The 21694-nt window shown below is 45.3% G+C and overlaps 1 protein-coding gene across 2 annotated transcripts in view; it reads right to left on the minus strand.

Moving 5' to 3' along the window:
- Positions 1-14701, minus strand: part of LOC143770378 (guanylate-binding protein 6-like) — a 29633-nt gene extending 14932 nt beyond the window's left edge. Inside the window, exons 1-4 of one of the 2 annotated variants that reach the window (XM_077259978.1) lie at positions 14571-14701; positions 8589-8800; positions 3729-3856; positions 2813-2922 (exon numbers count right to left, since the gene is read on the minus strand). In XM_077259978.1, coding sequence (XP_077116093.1) covers positions 2813-2922; positions 3729-3856; positions 8589-8778 — 428 coding nt within the window. In that variant the 5' untranslated portion in view covers positions 8779-8800; positions 14571-14701. Of the gene's footprint in view, positions 1-2812; positions 2923-3728; positions 3857-8588; positions 8801-11341; positions 11537-14570 lie in introns of those variants that run through there. The other variant, XM_077259979.1, reaches the window with a different exon arrangement.
- Positions 14702-21694: the final 6993 nt, after the last annotated feature.

Below are 21694 nucleotides of genomic sequence, written 5' to 3' on the forward strand. Positions count from 1 at the left end.
TCCCATCACTCCCTGAGGAAGCAACGTGTGAAACGCGCGTTGGAGTCCGGGGTAGCAGTCGCACCACGTAGGAAATGAATCCTGGTCAGTATATGGGTGTTTGCGTTATGGCTTAGTAACTTTCTTATTGGGGATTAGTGTATATAATTTTCACTCATGTATTTATCATGGTTTGGTAAATCCCATATTGGGAATTATTGTATGTAATTCACATTTATACACCTTGTATGATATTTCTTAGGGTTATATGCACCTTATTATTTATGCATTTTATACTATACTACCAGGGTTCGGTTATATACCGGCAGCACCTTATTACTTACTATACATGTAAATTATGAGTATGAAATACGTATTTTCTTATTTATGGTTAGTTGCATATATATAATACCGCATGTTATATTGGTAACCGTATTGGATTACGGGTGGTGTTCTGCTCCCTTGTTTATTAGACTTGTTGTATGTATTTTAAATTGTGTCTTTGTGTCTGTTCAGATTGGTGTCTAATAAATCGATTTATATTTGGAATATAACATTATTGTGTATGTGATTATTTTTGTTTTTATGCATTTCTTCAAGTAGTTCTTTTTGGTATTATATTTCGGTGTCTGCTTGAATGTAATTTTATATATATATATATATATATATATATATATATATATATATATTTATTTGGTTCTTTTTGTACTCCTACAAAGTTTTGGATTAAAGAGCAGTGGTGATTGGTCTGGCCAATGGAGAGACACAAGGAGTGGAGAGGAGAGCAGTGGAGAGTGTCCTGGCCACAGTGGAAAGAGACAAGGAGAAGAAAGGGTAGAGGAGAGCGGTGAGGAGAGTATCCTAGTTACAATGGAGAGATACAAGGAGAGGAGTGCAGTGTAGAGTGTCCCGGCCACAGAGGAAAGACAAGGAGTGGAGAGGGGAGAGGAAAGCAGTGGAGAGTGTCCTAGTCGCAATGGAGAGACAAAAGGAATGGAGAGGAGAGGAGTGGAGAATGTCCTGGTCCCAGTGAAGAGATGGAGAGGGGAGAGGAGAGCAGTGGAGATTGTCGTGGTCCCAATGGAGAGACACAAGGAGTGGAGAGGAGAGCGTCCCGCCCACAGTGGAAAGACACAAGGAGAAGAAAGGAGAGGAGAGCAGTGGAGAGTATCCTGGTTCCAATCGAGAGACACAAGGAGTGGAGAGGAGTGCAGTGTAGAGTGTCCCGGCCACAGTGGAAAGACACAAGGAGTGGAGAGGAGAGCAGTGGAGAGTGTCCCGGCCACAGTGGAAAGAGACAAGGAGTGGATAGGGGAGAGGAGAGTATCCTGGTGCCAGTGAAGAGAGGGAAGAGGAGAGCAGTGGACAGTGTCCTGGTTCCAGTGGAGAGGAGAGCAGTGGAGAGTGTCCTGGTTCCAGTGGAGTAGTTGAGCAGTGCAGTGTGTCCTGGTTCCAGTGGAGAGGTTGAGCAGTGGAGTGTCCCAGCCACAGTGGAAAGACACAGAGTAGAGAGGGGAGAGGAGAGTGGTGGTGAGTATCCTGGTCCCAGTGAAGAGATGGAGAGGAGAGCAGTGGAGAATATCCTGGTCCCAATGGACAGACAAAAGGAATGGAGAGGAGTGAAGAGGAGAGTGTCCCAGCCACAGTGAAAAAAAACACAAGGAAAGGAGAGGGAAGAGGAGAGCATCCTGGTTCCAGTGATGAGACACAAGGAATGTAGAGGGGAGAGGAGAGCAGTGGAGAGTGTTCTGGCCACAGTGGAGAGACACAAGGAGTGGAGAGAAAAGCATAGAAAACACATGAGCGTCGAGTAGTCCTGTGTATGGAGGAGTTGGGAGAGATAACTGCCGGTACATAGTTACATAGTTAGATAGTTATTAAGGTTGAAGGAAGACTTTAAGTCCATCTAGTTCAACCCATAGCCTAACCTAACATGCCCTAACATGTTGATCCAGAGGAATGCAAAAAAAAACCCATGTGGTAAGAGTAAGCTCCACATTGGGGTAAAAAAAATTCCTTCCCGACTCCACATACGGCAATCAGACTAGTTCCCTGGATCAACGCCCTATCAAGGAATCTAGTGTATATACCCTGTAACATTATACTTTTCAAGAAAGGCATGCAGTCCCCTCTTAAATTTAAGTAATGAATCACTCATTACAACATCATACGGCAGAGAGTTCCATAGTCTCACTGCTCTTACAGTAAAGAATCCGCGTCTGTTATTATGCTTAAACCTTCTTTCCTCCAGACGTAGAGGATGCCCCCTTGTCCCTGTCACCGGTCTATGATTAAAAAGATCATCAGAAAGGTCTTTGTACTGTCCCCTCATATATTTATACATTAAAATAAGATCACCCCTTAGTCTTCGTTTATAGGATCACCCCTTAGTCTTCGAACGATTGTATCTATGGTGGGCTTTACCTCACTCTCACTGTGGGAACATGACTAAGTAGGAAGGGGATGACTGGTTCAGTTATTAGCCAAGCCAGGCCCCTTCTCCACTGTGGCTAATGCAGGCAAAGAATGAGCCAACTAAACTGAAATGAACCAATGAGCCAACATTCATCTTACACATCACTAGTCACTTGCCAGAGGAAGCTATAAAGAACCCTCGTGAAGAACCGTTTTCAAGGAGTTTCGAGGTATCTGAAATTCTGTCTTGGAGGAGTAATAGTAAACTGTATATATGAGAAGGAAAACATTGTCATTCTGGATGGCCAGTTGCCCCGTCCTACTCCTGAAATCTTAGGATCACAGTGCTCCACTGGAAGTCTCTTCTGCTATATCACCACCCGGAATGTCAGCAACTTTTATTCTCAGTAAAGGATACTGCAGTTGCTCGATGGCTTGTTGATCAATGGTCCCCATACTGTTATAGACCAGAGCGCTGCTTAGGAGAACAGTCAAGGAGAAGATCCAGGCATCATTTTTGCTGTCTCCCTGCAGAACAAAAAGGACCGAGAGTCTTACATATCAGTTTCCGCAGTTGAATGTTGTATCGCATCATGGTGGCCATTGTAAAGAATGAGTGTCCATGTAATCCAAATCCACCAGAACAAGATCAGCTGCAGTCAATGGTTCCTCATTATTAAGAGAGTTCCAAGTAATGGACCTTCCCAACATGAGGTCCATATAACACTTACTTTCCAGTTTTAGTAGCTCTTACTATTGGAGGGTGTGGGGCACTTTGTGATACCACTCTCCATTGTGCCCATTTTCCACCCCCAACAAGCCTCAGCCCATGCCACACAAGAAACCTTACATAGATTTTCCATGTCTTCCAGGAGTTTGTCTCTTCTCCCAGGATACTCCTGTATGTTCTGGGGAAATTGGCAAGTATGCTTTTATGGGGTCAATATTGGGGTAAGTATATTAAGGTAAAGTTCAAAATTACCCCCTCATTGTGGTGCACGGTTTAGCCACCCAAAACAAATGGCTTGGTCATTATTTTTACCAGTTTCCCAACCTCTGTTTGCCAGCCAAACATTTGCTCTGGAAAAGGGAGAGACACAAAGGTTTAACGCCCAGTAACAAAAGGACAATCGCATCTCTCAGTAGTATGCTCAGCACCATGTAAGATTTTGACGCTATAGAGCAGCCATTTTGTAATGTAAGGAACTTTAACAGTGACGTCTTCCCTCCTCCGCCACAGGCACTAGTAAAGTACGAGGTCCACAGAAAACAACTCCATATATCTTAGACTAGAGTAACAGAGATATAGCTATCTGCAGTAAGCAAAGTCTTACCTTCTCCACATCTCCTAGTCCCTCTGTGTCCAACAGGATCAGGACATGTCCAGGATTGCGCGGGTGAGCGACACACCACATCCAGATCCCTTTAGTTTTGGATTGGATACTGGATCCCAGAGGAAAACCTAAAAGTATTAAGTGATAGATACAGAAGTGACAAAATTATTGGAATGCACTAATTGAGTTTCTCCCATACGAACGCTGGGTTAGAAGAAGCCAACCTCAGCTGAGCTGTGTATGGGAGTATGGTTGTTATACAGAAGCCTACTTCCTATATTATTGTGCAAACTCTGTAGATGTCTATTGATATCCAATTTTGATCCAAGTATACGTCTCCATTTCTTTGCAGACACTTGGTCTGAAATATTGCAGATCTGTTAGAGCTACTGCTCCTGACATCTCTGCTATCTCCTTCCTCCTCTCAGTGTTAAAGATCGCAAGAGAGCAGATTGTACATAAATCTACAATAGCCAGGGGAGAAAGTTATTTGGAGGGTTGAGATTAAAAGTTATAGACAAAGAGGAAAGCACATTTTAGAGGAAATACGTGCAGGATAGAAGCTTTGCTGAGATATGAAAAGTAATTAAAAACTGCAGGACCTCACAGACCTCACATCCAGCCTATATTACTGAGAGAGACACACAGACCTCACATCCAGCCTATATATTACTGGGAGGGACACACACAGCTCACATTCAGCCTATGTTACTGGTAGAGACACACAGACCACACATCCAGCCTATATTACTGGGAGATACACACATAGCTCACATCCAGCCTATATTACTGGGAGAGACACACAGAGCTCACATCCAGTCTATATTACTGGGAGAGACACACAGACCTCACATCCAGCCTATATTACTGGGAGAGACACACACACAGCTCACATCCAGCCTATATTACTGGGAGAGACACACACAGCTCACATCCAGCCTATATTACTGGGAGAGACACACAGCTCACATCCAGCCTATATTACTGGGAGAGACACACAGACCTCACATCCAGTCTATATTACTAGGAGAGACACACACAGCTCACATCCAGCCTATATTACTGGGAGAGACACACAGCTCACATCCAGCCTATATTACTGGGAGAGACACACAGACCTCACATCCAGTCTATACTACTGGGAGAGACACACAGACCTCACATCCAGCCTATATTACTGGGAGAGACACAGAGCTCACATCCAGCCTATATTACTGGGAGAGACACACAGAGCTCACATCCAACCTATATTACTGGGAGAGACACACAGACCTCACATCCAGCCTATATATTACTGGGAGGGACACACACAGCTCACATTCAGCCTATGTTACTGGGAGAGACATGCAGAGCTCACATCCAGCCTATATTACTGGGAGAGACACACAGCTCACATCCAGCCTATATTACTGGGAGAGACACACAGACCTCACATCTAGTCTATATTAGGCCGGCGTCACACTCGGCGTAAGACAATACGGTCCGTATTTTACGGCCGTAATACGGCCGAAATACGGTGAAATGTTCCCAAAATAGTGATCCGTAGTCAGGGTGTGTCAGCGTATTTTGCGCATGGCATCCTCCGTATGTAATCCGTATGGCATCCGTACTGCGAGATTTTCGCGCAGGCTTGCAAAACCGACATCTAATGGATTTATGTGCTCAAATGTTCATTAAAACATATATACAGTATGTATATATATATATATATGTCATTGAGACACATATATATATATATATATATTCTGTATTTATATTTCATTCAGCGCGATATCTGTGAACAGCCGGTAATTCAATTGCCGGCTTTTCATTTCTCCGGCACAAACCCGACAGGATATGACACATGGTTTTCATACAGTAAACCATCTCATATCCCCTTTTTTTTTGCATATTCCACACTACTAATGTTAGTAGTGTGTATGTGCAAGATTTCAGCGCTGTAGCTGCTAAAATAAAGGGTTAAATCGCGGAAAAAATTGGCGTGGGCTCCCGCGCAATTTTCTCCGCCAGAATGGTAAAGCCAGTGACTGAGGGCAGATATTAATAGCCAGGAGAGGGTCCATGGTTATTGGCCCCCCCGTGGCTACAAACATCTGCCCCCAGCCACCCCAGAAAAGGCACATCTGGAAGATGCGCCAATTCTGGCACTTGGCCACTCTCTTCCCACTCCCTGTAGCGGTGGGATATGGGGTAATGAAGGGTTAATGCCACCTTGCTATTGTAAGGTGACATTAAGCCAGATTAATAATGGAGAGGCGTCAATTATGTCACCTATCCATTATTAATCCAATTGTAGGAAAGGGTTAAAAAACACACACACACACACACATATGATTAAAAAGGATTTTAATGAAATAAACACAGCGGTTGTTGTAATAATTTATTGTTCTCGCAATCCATTTGCAGGCCCTCACTTGGCAAAATAATTAACGCACAATATACATACCTTCTGATGTCAGATCACGTCCCACGAAGTAATCCATCTGAAGGGGTTAACTAATATTACAGGCAGAGCTGCGATAAACCACTCGCTCGTGCCTGTAATCCCCGGGTGCTGAAAGGAAAGCAGGATCTGTACTTACATTGAGTCGCGGTGATGCGCCCCTGCTGGATGTTCTCATGAACTGCAGCCTGGGAACTTTTTCCCACGCTCCAGGTCATATGAGGACATCCACCAGGGGGCGCATCACCGCGACTGAAGGAAATGTAGGTCAATGACCTACATTTCATTCATTCGCCGGGGATTACAGGCACGGAGCACCGCTGCATTTAGCAGGGCTCCTGCCTGTAATATTAGTTAACCCCTTCAGATGGATTACCTCGTGGGACGAGACGGTTCACCAGAAGGTATGTATCTTGTGCGTTTATTATTTTGCCAAGCGAGGGTCTGCAAATGGATTGCGAGAACAATAAAATATTACAACAACCGCTGTGTTTATTTCATTAAAATCCTTTTTAATCATGTGTGTGTGTGTTTTTTAACCCTTTCCTACAATTGGATTAATAATGGATAGGTGACATAATTGACGCCTCTCCATTATTAATCTGGCTTAATGTCACCTTACAATAGCAAGGTGGCATTAACCCTTCATTACCCCATATCCCACCGCTACACGGGAGTGGGAAGAGAGTGGCCAAGTGCCAGAATAGGCGCATCTTCCAGATGTGCCTTTTCTGGGGTGGCTGGGGGCAGATGTTTTTAGCCACGGGGGGGCCAATAACCATGGACCCTCTCCTGGCTATTAATATCTGCCCTCAGTCACTGGCTTTACCACTCTGGCGGAGAAAATTGCGCGGGAGCCCACGCCAATTTTTTCCGCCATTTAACCCTTTATTTTAGCAGCTACAGCGCCCAAATTTTGCATACACACACTACTAACATTAGTAGTGTGGAATATGCAAAAAAAATGGGGATATGAGATGGTTTACTGTATGTAAACCATGTCTCATATCATGTCGGGTTTGTGAAGGAGAAGGAAAAAGCCGGCAATTGAATTACCGGCTTTTCACTAACACCGCTGCGTATTTCTCGCAAGTCACACTGCAGGTCCGTGTGGAATCCCTATTTTTCTCGCCCCCATAGACTTTCATTGGCGTATTATTTGCGCAATACGCTGACAAACGCAGCATGCTGCGATTTTGTACGGCCGTAGAAAGCCGTATAATACTGAACCGTAATATACGGCTAATAGGAGCAGCCCCATTGAGAATAATTGTGCCGTATGTAATGCGAGTTTTACGAACGTAGTTTCTGCGCTCTTACGTCCGTAAAACTCGCCAGTGTGACGCCGGCCTTACTGGGAGAGACACACACAGCTCACATCCAGCCTATATTACTGGGAGAGACACATAGAGCTCACATCCAGCCTATATTACTGGGAGGGACACACAGAGCTCACATCCAGCCTATATTACTGGTAGAGACACACAGACCACACATCCAGCCTATATTACTGGGAAAGACACACAGCTCACATCCAGCCTATATTACTGGGAGAGATACACAGAGCTCACATCCAGTCTATATTACTGGGAGAGACACACAGACCTCCCATCCAGCCTATATTACTGGGAGAGACATGCAGAGCTCACATCCAGCCTATATTACTGGGAGAGACACACAGCTCACATCCAGCCTATATTACTGGGAGAGACACACAGACCTCACATCCAGTCTATATTACTGGGAGAGACACACACAGCTCACATCCAGCCTATATTACTGGGAGAGATACATAGAGCTCACATCCAGCCTATATTACTGGGAGAGACACACAGACCTCACATCCAGCCAATATTACTGGTAGAGACACACACAGACCACACATCCAGCCTATATTACTGGGAGAGACACACAGAGCTCACATCCAGTTTATATTACTGGGAGAGACACACAGACCTCCCATCCAGCCTATATATTACTGGAGAGACATGCAGAGCTCACATCCAGCCTATATTACTGGGAGAGACACACACAGCTCACATCCAGCCTATATTACTGGGAGAGACACACAGACCTCACATCCAGTCTATATTACTGGGAGAGACACACAGACCTCACATCCAGCCTATATTACTGGGAGAGACACAGAGCTCACATCCAGCCTATATTACTGGGAGAGAAAATCCCAGAATGCAAAAATCTATAACTTAAATCAGGCTGCAATCTGCATATCAAGAAGCTAAAAATGAATGAAGGAAAGAAGATTGCAGACATTAAAGGTAACCACTATCTTGTAAAATCATTTTCTCCATGTAATAGATGTCCTTAGTCGTTATGGCTACTTTCTGATAGAAGCAGCGCCACTCTTCTCTGTAGGCTGTGTGTGGTATTGCAGCATAGCCCAGTGGATTACTCACCACCATTACGTCCAACCAGCCTGTTCATCAAAAAGGATTTTCCCGTCCTATATTTTCCTACAATAGCGACCACAATGGCAGGGTCAGAGATTTGTTGGAGGATATCCACGGCCTCCTTATTGACCACCAGACTGCTTCCTTCATTTTCTATCAGGCACACTGGTAGCGGCATCGACCACGCCGGAGGCATTTTTATAGTTTTGTTTGGGGCGCTAAAGAAGAGAGAAGAAGGAGAAGTGATTTATTATTAATAACTCAATGGGGGTCAGATTTATCACCATTTTCTACTTTTTTTGTTGCCCATAGCAACCAATCACAGGGCTGCTTCCATTTCTAAAACTGCTGTTGAAAAATAAAAGCTGTGCTGTGATTGGTTCCCATGGGCATCAATAAAGGTTTCACTGAGAGACAATTTTGATAAATTTGCCCCAATTTTTGCAAATCTGGGGACCCCCTTAAATTAACCGACGACAGCAGGAGAGGAATGTGGAGATCCTTGGAGAGTAGAGTGAGATTTTTTTTCTATCCCCTTCCAGGCCCTCACAACCAAACATTTTGCTAGGATTTGTACTAACCGAATTGTGAAAAATATAAAGTCTAGCAAATCCGAATATCTGAAGAAATTGAATTTGATTCGTTAGGAGTCTTCATTCATTTATACTATCCACCATTAGTGCTATCAACCTTAAAGGTAATGTGTCAGATCATAACCCATTTATCAAATTTTGGTGTATTTTTTCAAAATAAATTGGCAATGGTTTTCTTTTTTTTCTGTATTACAATCTTTATTACAAAAAAAAAAAAAAAAAAAAAGTAAATTTAGTTTTTTTCAGCAGGCTCACTATCATCAGAGACAGAATTACAGTGACAGGTATCACCACTGTACACAGCTGATAAAATAGAATCCACTAATCGCAATAGGTGATGTCACAGCAAACCCTGCTCCTTCTCAATGCCCTTTGCACACGCTCATTAGATGCTTCAATGCAAAAAATAAGCTCGAAGTCTGACCATTGCTGCTAATGTACGTGTGCATTGCCTGAAACAGGAAGTTAGAGTTTGAAAAAGCCCCGGTGGCCGGTGTGAGAATTGCAAGAGTTGTAGTTTTATTTTTAATACAGATAAATGTATTTTTAAAATATTTTTGTAACACCAAAACCTAGTTAAGCAACAAATTATTTCCTGATGGCACACTCCCTTAAATGGTCGCTTAAAGGGTTTGTACCCAGATTTGAAGTTATCCACTGTTAATAGGATTGGAGATATATAATATTTTTTTAATAATCTATCTCTATTGAAGCCCCTTAGTGTTCTCTCCAGCAATACCCCTTTTATGGCCATTTTATAGTATGAAGCTCCCAAAAATGCCTCCATCCATCCACACACACTGTGTATGATGCCCCACTCAATATGAGAGACCCCACAGCCCCCCAACTCAGGATGAGGCCCCACATACCAAACGAGGTGCTCCCCAGCACCCAGACTGAATGAGGGCCCCCACAGCACACCACTCCATATAAGGGCCCCCATAGTCCTCAACTCAATATGGAGGCCCTCACACAGTATTTTAAGCCATTATTCAGAATGATGGCCCCCATATTCAGCGTTATGACCCCCAACCACTCAGTATGGGAGCCCCCCATTTAGTATTATACCCCCCCCTCCAAGGTATGATTGCCCTAACAGCCCCCCCACAAGATAATGACCTCACAACTCCCCACTCAGTATAATGGCCCCCATAGCCCCTCACACAGTATTGGTAACACCACAGCCCCTCACCCAGAATGCCCTCACAGTCCTTGGCTGTCACATAGTATTATAACCCCCATAGCCCCCCATACTGTATTATGAAATGTAAAGTGTGCGGAATAAGTTGGTGTAATAGAAATAAAAATGAGTATTACGGCCCCCACCAGCCCTCCTTTCGGTATGATATCCCACACAATTATTGACACAAGGAAAGGCAAAAAAAAAAAAAAAAGGCTCCTCCACCCACCCCTGTTCCCCCCGCACGCGCCTCCCCTGCCCCGTTCCCCCTACACACGCCTCCCCTCGCCCCGTTCCCCCAACAGACTCCTCCCCTCGCTCCATTTCCCTTGGCACACGCCTACCCTTGCCCCGTTCCCCCGCATGCGCCTCCCCTCGCTCCATTCCCCTTGGCACACGCCTCCCCTGCCCCGTTCCCCCTACACACGCCTCCCCTCGCCCCGTTCCCCCGACACGTGCCTCCCCTCGCCCCTTTTCCCCGACACACTCCTCCCCTCGCTCCATTCCCCTTGGCACACACCTCCCCTCGCCCCGTTCCCCCGCATGCGCCTCCCCTCACTCCATTCCTCTTGGCACTCGCCTCCCCTGCCCCGTTCCCCCTACACACGCCTCCCCTCGTCCCGTTCCCCCGCCACGTGCCTCCCCTCGCCCCGTTTCCCCGACACACTCCTCCCCTCACTCCATTCCCCTTGGCACACGCCTCCCCTTGCTCCATTCCCCTTGGCACACGCCTCCCCTGCCCCGTTCCCCCTACACACGCCTCCTCTCGCCCCGTTCCCCCGACACGTGCCTCCCCTCGCCCCGTTCCCCCGCACACGCCTCCACTCACCCCGCTCCCCCACACGCGCCTCCCCTCGCCCCATTCCCCTTGGCACATGCCTCCCCTCGCCCTGCTCCCCCGCATGTGCCTCCCCTCACCCCGTTCCCCCGACACACGCATCATCCTGACGCCATGGTGCCTGCAGTGCGCGGAGTCTCAGACTCACAGGTGTAGGCTGTATGGTGGATCCCCGAGCTTACAGCTGCCTGATCCACTATTCTATTCAATGGTATCTGTGTCCTGATATTGTGATGACAGGAGGGGGGACCTGGTGCCGGACCCCCAACTCACATGCCCCACTGCGCTGCCACTATGGACAGAGGTCGGATCTTGGTACAAAACCATTAAAGGGGTGGTCTTCATTGTTCACAACACCACATGTAGATCTGCCCCAGTCATGTGACCTCCGTGTGCCTGTAACGAGCCGTGCAGCTGTGTGTCCCGCCATTAACCCCGTACAGCAGGGCCGGCGTCAGCGGACGGCAGGGTCGGGCAGATGCCGGGGCCCCCTGACTTCTGGGGGCCCCCCTAGCAGGGGCGGACTGGGCCGGGTTGCAAAGATGCAAATGCCCCCCGGGCCGCTCCCCCTGCAGCTGATCAGGGCCGGCCGCCTGGTGGTGGCTGTAAAGCTGCAAATTGTGTGCAAAGCTGCATCAAATTGTGCGCGGCCGTGTGCGCTGCACTGTGAAGCGGCCGGCAGCAGTCACAGTCGGCGCACACGTCCGCGCCGGGGACTCCGGGAGCTTTGTGCGCGGCTGTCAGCTTGACGGCTGCACAGCTCCTGCTCCCTCCAGGCTCCATGATATCTCTCTATGCTTCCGGGTCAGGTGTCGGGCGTGCGCGATGACGTCATCGCGCACGTGCCGACATGTCCCGGCCAGGACGCTAGCGGAGAGGCGCTGCAAGGGAGCGAGTGGTGATGTAAGTATAAAAAAACCTTTTTTTTTTTTTTTTTTTTAAATTAAATGGTGGGTAACTGCAAATGAAGAAGTGGGGAGGGGTGAAAGGAGGCTGCACATGATGGAGTTTTGGGGGTTAAAGGAGGCTGCACATGATGGAATTTGGGGGGTTAAAGGAGGCTGCACATGACGGAATTTGGGGGGTTAAAGGTGGCTGCACATGATGGAATTTGGGGGGATAAAGAAGGCTGCACATGATGGAATTTGGGGGGTTAAAGGAGGCTGCACATGATGGAGTTTGGGGGGATTAAAGGAGGCTGCACACGATGGAACTTGGGGGGGTTAAAGGAGGCTGCACATGACGGAATTTGGGGGGTTAAAGGAGGCTGCACATGATGGAATTTGGGGGGTTAAAGGAGGCTGCACATGATGGAATTTGGGGGTGTTAAAGGAGGCTGCACATGATGGAGTTTGGGGGGATTAAAGGAGGCAGCACATGATGGAACTTGGGGGGGTTAAAGGAGGCTGCACATGACGGAATTTTGGGGGGTTAAAGGAGGCTTCACATGACGGAATTTGGGGGGTTAAAGGAGGCTGCACATGTTGGAATTTGGGGGGTTAAAGGAGGCTGCACATGACGGAATTTGGGGGGTTAAAGGAGGCTGCACATGATGGAATTTTGGGGGTTAAAGGAGGATGCACATGGTGGAATTTGGGGGGATTAAAGGAGGCTGCACATGATGGAATTTGGGGGGTTAAAGGAGGCTGCACATGATGGAATTTGGGGGTGTTAAAGGAGGCTGCACATGATGGAGTTTGGGGGGATTAAAGGAGGCAGCACATGATGGAACTTGGGGGGGTTAAAGGAGGCTGCACATGACGGAATTTTGGGGGGTTAAAGGAGGCTTCACATGACGGAATTTGGGGGGTTAAAGGAGGCTGCACATGTTGGAATTTGGGGGGTTAAAGGAGGCTGCACATGACGGAATTTGGGGGGTTAAAGGAGGCTGCACATGATGGAATTTTGGGGGTTAAAGGAGGATGCACATGGTGGAATTTGGGGGGATTAAAGGAGGCTGCACATGACGGAATTTGGGGGGTTAAAGGAGGCTGCACATGATGGAATTTGGGGGTTAAGGAGGACTGCACATGATGAAGGAGGAGTTGGGCTGCACATGATGAAGTGGGGGAGTTGGGCTGCACATGATGAAGTGGGGGAGTTGGGCTGAACATGATGAAGTGGGGGTAAGGAGGACTGCACATGAAGTGGGAGGTAAGGGGGACTGCACATGATGGGGGACTCGTAAGCTTGCAATCTATGAGGTTGCATAATAACCAATTATATATTGATTGTGGGTGGACCTCTGTATTCAGATGTGTAGTGTAGAAGAAAGGGAAAAAGTGGGGAATGTGCTCTAGATAACTGTGTTTTTTTTATGCAGAGGCGAGTCCTGGCTGGAAGAAGCGATGGCGGTCTGTGCTGCATGAATGAGAAAAGCAAAGATGAAGGACTTCAGCTAGAGACGTCACTGGTGAGTCAGTGTATTACCTGTGCACTGACACTATACACTGTATACTATATACAGAGCTCCTGTATATAATGTCACTGGCAGTGGTGATCACTGTATTACCTGTACACTGGCACTTTTTACAGAGCTCCTGTGTATAATGTCACTGGTGATCCCTGTATTACCTGTACACTGACACTATATACAGAGCTCCTGTGTATAATGTCACCAGTGATCACTGTGTTACATGTACACTGACAGTAAATACAGAGTTCATGTAAATAGCACTTAGTATTGTGGGTTTTTTTAAATTAATGCATTTACAATTGTATTTATATATTTATATCCTTCAAAGGCCCATACATGTCGTTGCACAGTAGGGGCATTACTACTTTCTGTGGGATTTTGGGGGGTGGGAGTAATCCTAGCAATGACACAATTGATTAAATATTGGGGTCAGTGGTCCACACTGCAGGTGCACACAGAGTGGGGAGTTTTTGTAGGTAGGGAATAGATGGGGAAGAAAGGTTTAAAGGAGCACCTAAGAAAAGTAACTACTGTTAAAGATCTAGCAAAAGGCATAAATTGTTTAAATTTGTTTAGAAGTTTACAACTTACAGAGAAGCAAATTTATCAAAAGTTTCCCTGATATATTGCACTTTCTCTATTTTGCACTAGTGTTTTTATAAAGTTTACATAGTTTTTTTCTAAATAAAATATTTGGGTCTCTGTGGTCCCTGCTGTTTTACTGTCGCCACATGATTTGCTCCACAAGGGGGCCCACTGAGGTTCTGTCGCCCAAGGGCCCATGAAAACCTGGAGCCGGCCCTGCCGTACAGGATAGAGACGTCATTGTCAATCAATAATTCGCCTCTGGTGAAACGCCCTTCCTTGTTTTCAGACTCGGCCATTGCCATCTGCACCGTCCCCCGCCCCGGGACCCCCTATTAATAGTGTATAATGAAGCACACCCCATGCAGCACATTACCGGTTATGGCCGCCGCCGTCTCCCTCCTCGGTGAGGTCTTCTGGTCGCTTTGGTACTTTCTGAGCTGTTATAACAGCTGAGACTGAAAGCGAAAGAAGATTTCACAAGTGAGGAAAATCCATCAGACAATCCTCCGACTAGTAACTGTTTAATGGCCGACTGTCCTCTAAGAGGCAAGAACGCCGAGTCATTGAGGAGCTGTACAGATTAGTGATGAGCGAGTGTACTCGTTGCTCGGGTTTTCCCCAGCACGCTCGGGTTTTCCCCAGCACGCTCGGGTGACCTCCTAATATTTGTTAGTGTTCGGAGATTAAGTTTTCATTGCGGCAGCTGAATGATAGAGGCTATGTGCGCACGTTGAGGATTTACTGCGGATCCGCAGGGTTTTTTACTGCGCAGAAACGCTGCAGATCCACAAGTGATTTACAGCACAATGTAAATCAATGGAAAAAAAAAATTTGCTGTGCTAATAATGTTGAAAATTCCACACGGAAACGCTGCGGATTAAAAGAAGTAGCATGTCACTTTTATGCAGATCTGCAGTGTTTTTGTACCCATTCCACTATAGAGATCCGCAGGGGTAAAAACATAGTAAATCCGCACCTGTGTTTTCTGCCAGGAGATGCAGAATCTGCACAAAAAATTCCAGAGGCAAATCCGCAACGTGTGCACATAGCCTTACAGTCACTACCCAGCCTGATTACATGTGAGGATTCCCTAGCAACCAGGCAACCCCCACATGTACTCAGCCTGGCTAGTAGCTGTAAATCATTCAGCTGAGGTGATAAAAACGAAATCTCCGAAAAAGACCCCAGACCAGACCCCTCTCTATACAGGCCACAGTCCAGACCCCTCTGTATACAGACCCCAGACCTCCAGTATACAGACCTCAGACCAGACCCCCTGTATACAGACCCCAGACCAGACCCCTTATATACAGACCCCAGACCACCTGTATATAGATCCCGGACCAGACATCCTGTAAACAAACCCCAGACCAGACCCTTCCTGTATACAGACCCCAGACCTCCTGTACACATACCTGAAACCAGACCCCCCCTTATGTACAGACCCCAGGCCAGACCTCCCGTATACAGACTCCAGACCAGATCCCCTGGATTCACACCTCAGACCAGACCCCTGTATACAAACTGCAGACCAGACCTCCTGTACACAGACCTCAGAGCAGACCCCCATGTATACAGACCCTAGACCAGATCCCCTGTATACAGCCCTCAGACAGACCTCCTGTACACATACCTGAAACCAGACCCCCCTTATGTACAGACCTCAGACCAGACCCCCTGTATGCAGACCCCCCCTGTATACAGACCTCAGACCAGATCCCCCGTATACAGACCTGAAACCAGACCCCCCTATATACAGACCTATACCAACCCTATAAACAGACCCCTGATCCCCACACCCCACCAATGAGACAACTTTGATGACCTGGCCCCAGAGATTCACAATAAAGCTGACGTTATCTGCAAAAAAAAAACACAATATGTCAGCTACTTCAGTGCGGTCTATGGTCTCTGTGAAAAGTGAATTATTTTATAAGGGTTTCTGTAATTACATTTTTTCAATCTATGAGCTTGGGGTGGTTAAAATAAACCCCAAAAGCTGCTATACTCACCCATCCTTTCTAGGAATACAGGAGGGCGACCTTGTGGTTTTTGTGCCTACTTTCATTATCCATTTTTGCTCAATATCTTAGAAACCAAAAATAATGACCTTTCTTTGCATTCCTGTCACTATACAGGGTCTAAACCTTCCACCAGTAGATCACATTCACTGCACCCATACGTTAAAGTCCAGTCCATGTATTTTAATTAAAAAAATTCTCCTAGCTGTTTTATTCCCACTTACTATATGCAGCAATTCACAGAGGAAGTGGACAAGAACGGTAGCGCCACCTATTGGGGTAGCAGTCCCAAAAATCAATATCGACCCTTCACTGACCCTTCACTGAGCCTTACCACATAACTTCGGATCAAAGCCAAACCAGAAAAGAAGTCCGATTGGGCTGGATAAGAGACCTCTGACTGTGGCTTAAGTGGAAACATCTCTCCTTGTGTGAGGAGACTTATGGGCCATGCTAAATTAAATATGCAAATTATCTCTTCAGAGATTAAAGATGCTGCTCCGTCTACTTGTAGTGGCTGCCGCAGGGTACTAAACATCTGCCTCCTACTGATTTGAATAGGAGGAGGATGTGCAGTACCAAGTCCCGGCCACTACAAGTAGATGGAGCAGCTTGGCAAGTGAGTAGTTCCTGCTGGCGGCCGCCGAAAAAAGCTGATCGGTGGGGGTGCCAGGTGTCGGATGACAGAAGATTAGATATTGATGATCTATCCTAAATATAGACCATCAATGTACAAGTAGTGGACAACCTCTTTAATAGAACTACTGTAGATCTCTAGTAATCCTAATAGTCAATATTGACATATGATGGTGTAAGGAGACCTACAGGCAATGCATGCATCTGGGAATTTAATTGTCTCTTTAGAGAGGAAGATTACTAGATCTCTAGTAATCCTAATAGTCAATTTTGACCCTCTAATAAGCCTTGCCAATGGCATAGGAGAAGCCAAACCAGACATGTCCTGAATTGAGCGGAGATGCGCATGCTCCAGTGTCCCATAGACAATGCATGGAGCATGCTCAGCCTCATTCAGGACAGGGCTACATAGTCCTTTTCTGGGGATTTTAGAGCCCCAATTTTGGGATCGCTGGATGTGTGGTCCTATCTGTGACCTTGTGATCGGCAAGTTATTTCCTATCCAACGAAAGGGACATAAATAATTAAATCTTTTGTGGATTACTTGATTTTATGGCAGTCAGGGTCACTGATCATTTGTGATGAATTTATTCAATTATTTGTGGCAAATTTAATCTGATTTGAATTACGTAACATTTGCTCATCTCTGATTGGATGCGAATGTTGGTCATCTTAAAGGGAACCTGTCACCTGAATTTGGCGGGACCGGTTTTCGGTCATATGGGCGGGGTTTTCGAGTGTTTGATTCACCCTTTCCAATTTTGCCTTGCGCAGGCGTGTACTACGAAGGACACAGCATGAACTTCAATCCAATATTGCGGCCAGCATGCAGCCAGCGGGTAAGGAAAGGGTGAATCAAACACTCGAAAACCCCGCCCATATGACCGGAAACCGGTCCCGCCAAATTCAGGTGACAGGTTCCCTTTAAGTTACTGCACATTCTAATGATATTTCCTCTATTTCTTCTGTTTCTTTTCACTGGTTGTATTTTCCAACCAAGAACTGAAAGTGAAAGATTTCTTAAGAATGTGAGTTCCTCAATACAGTTGTCACTACCAGTAACTTTGTAAAAAGAACCTGTCAGCAGGATTGTGCCCAGTAACTACAGACAGTGTCAGGTGGGCGCAGTTATACTGATTACAATGATACCTTGTGATGAAACAGCTTTGAACAGCTGACATGTGCCCGCAATAGTCGCGGGTGGAATCGTGATCCACCCGTGGCTATTAACTAGTCAAATGCCGCTGTCAAACTCTGACAGCGGCATTTAAATGGCGCTTTCGGCAATCGCGTCAGAAATACGCACACCGGTGACCCCGTCACGTGATCACGGGTCACCGGTGTGTCGGAATGATAACCCGAGGTCTCCTGGAGACCTCTATGGTTGTCAATGCCGGATTGCTGTGAGCGCCACCCTGTGGTCGGAGCTCCTAGCAAATCAGCAATTCTACTACATAGAGCCGATCTGATTATCGCCTCCATGTAGCAGAGCAGATCGGGCTATGGCAGCTTCTAGTCTCCTATGGAGACTATTGAAGCATTGCAAAAGTAAAAAAAAAATGTTTTTAAAAATGTAAAAAAAAAATAAAATATAAAAGTTCAAATCACTCCCCTTTCGCCCCATTCAAAATAAAATAAAAATAAAATCATACCTACACATATTTGGTATTGCCGCATTCAGAATCGCCCGATTATCAATAAAAAAAGGATTAACCTGATTGCTAAACAGCGTAGCGAGAAAAAAAATCAAAACTCCAGAATTAATTTTTTTTTGGTCGCCATGACAATACATTAAAATGCAATAACAGGCGATCAAAAGAACATATCTGCACCAAAATGGTATCATTAAAAACGTCTGCTAGGCACGCAAAAATTAAGCCCTCACCTGACCCCAGATCACGAAAAATGGAGACGCTACGGGTATCGGAAAATGGCACAATTTTTTTTTTTTTTTTTTAACAAAGTTTGGAATTTTTTTTCACCGCTTAGATAAAAAAAGAACGTAGACATGTTTGGTTTCTATGAACTCACAATGATCTGGAGAATTATAATGGCAGGTCAGTTTTAGCATTTAGCAAACCTAGTAAAAAAGCCAAACAAAAAAACAAGTGAAGTGTGGGATTGCACTTTTTTTTGCAATTTCACCGCACTTGGAATTTTGGAATTTTTTTCCTGTTTTCTAGTGCACGACATGGTAAAACCAATGATGTCGTTCAAAAGTACAACTCGTCCCACAAAAAATAAACCATCAACAAGAGATAAAATTTATTCTATATATTTTTTTGTACATTTTGTAGCAGGTGTGCACATTTATACGCATTGGCTTTTCTTTTTTTGGACAAAAAATAAACCCTCACATGGCCATATTGACAAAAAAATTAAAAAGTTATGGGAAGTTTGGGAAGGAGGGGAGGGAAAAACAAAAACGCAAAACCGAAAAAAGCTCCGGGGTTAAGGTGTTAAAGAGCTACTTGCTTGGCTAACATGATTATCTATATATATGCACATAGTTAGTTATTAAAAGAAAGTGCTGCTAGTGTGAAGCAATGGGGCTGGTAAGGTGAATGTGATTACTTACCTGCGGGTGCAGTTGTCGGTCACAAGACTGAGAAACTCAGGACACATCTCTCCTACGGCTGCACCCACTGGATCTCGGATGGATGTGTTCCAGGACTGAAGTAATAACACAGATAAGCAAAGTTCCTTGGCTGTAAAGAGCGCTGCCAATTAAAAGAGATTCCAAATGGATAAAAAAACATCATTAATAGAACCACGCGTTTCAGAAATGATCCAGCTCTTTCCTCAGGTATATATAAACAGGACGTGACAGATGACTTTCACAGGAGGTCACAAGTGATGTGAAGAACCAAAAATAAAATAAAATACAATAGAAGCATAATAAAATTGTGATAAAAATACTCAGATCATCACATTATAAACAAAACATTTTTCTTTGTGGCCCAGGAATTTTATCTTTGTCAATATAGTGAATAACGGGATAATTAGAGGACTCTGATAACTCTGTCCTTGTCTACACAGTAAAGCTGAAATATGTAGAAAGCAGGGAACGTCAGCCTATAATGTGTGCCTCAAAGCGGAAACATTTTTTTTTTATACAGATTGACAGGTCAACTTGCCCTTTAAATAGTCAACAATATTTATTTTACTTATAATTGTAGAATATTCGGTATCCTTATTTGCCGCTTCAGATGTTACCATAAATGCAGGAAGGGAATTTTTGAGGTTTTATGTCCACTTTCATTTCCCATTTTTTCTCAATATTTTAGAAGTTGGAAAAGATGAAAGTTCTTTCCTATGAGGTGTCCAATCAGATCGACAGTGGTAAATCCCATGCACTATTTCATAATCCTTCTTGTTGCCCAACTAGACAGGACATGCTCACAGCAAGTGTCTAGGAAAGTCAATAAAATGTTGAAAAACTGCCAATTTTGGAAACATTTCTGTAAGACTATTTTGCTTGGTGTCTTTTTTTGGGGGGATATTCTAGTAACATGAGATACCGAAACCACAGCTGAGCTGTTGTGCAAACAGCTAAGAAGCCAATAAAAGGAGGTCTTCTAAACTAAAGGGGCATTATTCTTTCCCCAAATCAGCAAAAAAAAAGACAAAAAACAACAAAAATGACAAAAATTAGGCCACTTGTTAGGAGAAAAAAAAAAGGAGGTAAAATCAATTTGAGTATCCAAACAAGAACAATTCTATAGGGTGACGGGGATTAGCATGGGATAAGTGGGATGTGTAGACTAGTAGGATGTCCTACTGATTCTCATGGCCTCCTTTATTTTTTGCAGGGTAGTTGGCTTCCAAAATTGGAGTTTTGTTGGCCGCTCTTTAGGAGAATTTAAGGGGTTCCCGTTTTATTTTTTGTTTTTTTTTTCCACCAAATACAGAGATTTTGGGGGGGAAGTCGAAGGAGCTTTTGTATCAACAGAGTAAGGCTGGCGTCACACTCAGCGTATGAAAATACGGTCCGTATTTTACGGCCGTAATACGCAGAAATGTTCCAAAAATAGTGATCCGTATGTCATCCGTAGGCAGGGTGTGGCAGCGTATTTTGCGCATGGCATCCTCCGTATGGCATCCGTACTGCGATATTTTCTCGCAGGCTTGAAAAACCGACATCTAATGGATTTATGTGCTCAAATGTTCGTTAATATATAAATATATATATTTATTTGTATTTATATTTAATTCAGCGCTAGCTTGCAGAAAAGCCGGTAATTCAATTGCCGGCTTTTCATTTCTCCTTCACAAACCCGACAGGATATGAGACATGGTTACATACAGTAAACCATCGCATATCCCTTTTTTTTTTGCATATTCCACACTACTAATGTTAGTAGTGTGTATGTGGAAAATTTGGGCGCTGTAGCTGCTAAAATAAAGGGTTAAATCGCGGAAAAAATTGGCGTGGGCTCCCGCGCAATTTTCTCCGCTAGAGTGGTAAAGCCAGTGACTGAGGGCAGATATTAATAGCCTAGAGAGGGTCCATGGTTATTGGCCCCCTTGGCTAAAAACATCTCATATGAGGACATCCAGCAGAGGGCGTGTGTGTTTTATTAACCTATGCTGCCGAAATACGAAATTTTCCTGAAGCCGAGATGCGAACTCTGCTTCAGGAAAATGGCCGCCGCGATCTCCATCTGCGCACGCGCGGCATCCCGCGGCCATTTTCCTGAAGCCCCGGGCAGCAGAGCGCTCCATCTGCGCACGCGTGGCCACAGGAAGATGGCCGCCCCCACCGATCACCAGGGAAATAGCGCAGATCGCGCTCTTTTCCCTCCCCTGTGCAGTGGATTCGGGACTTGGGCATGCGCAA

The sequence above is a fragment of the Ranitomeya variabilis genome, chromosome 4 (genome assembly GCF_051348905.1).
Source record: "Ranitomeya variabilis isolate aRanVar5 chromosome 4, aRanVar5.hap1, whole genome shotgun sequence".
Lineage (NCBI taxonomy): Eukaryota > Metazoa > Chordata > Amphibia > Anura > Dendrobatidae > Ranitomeya > Ranitomeya variabilis.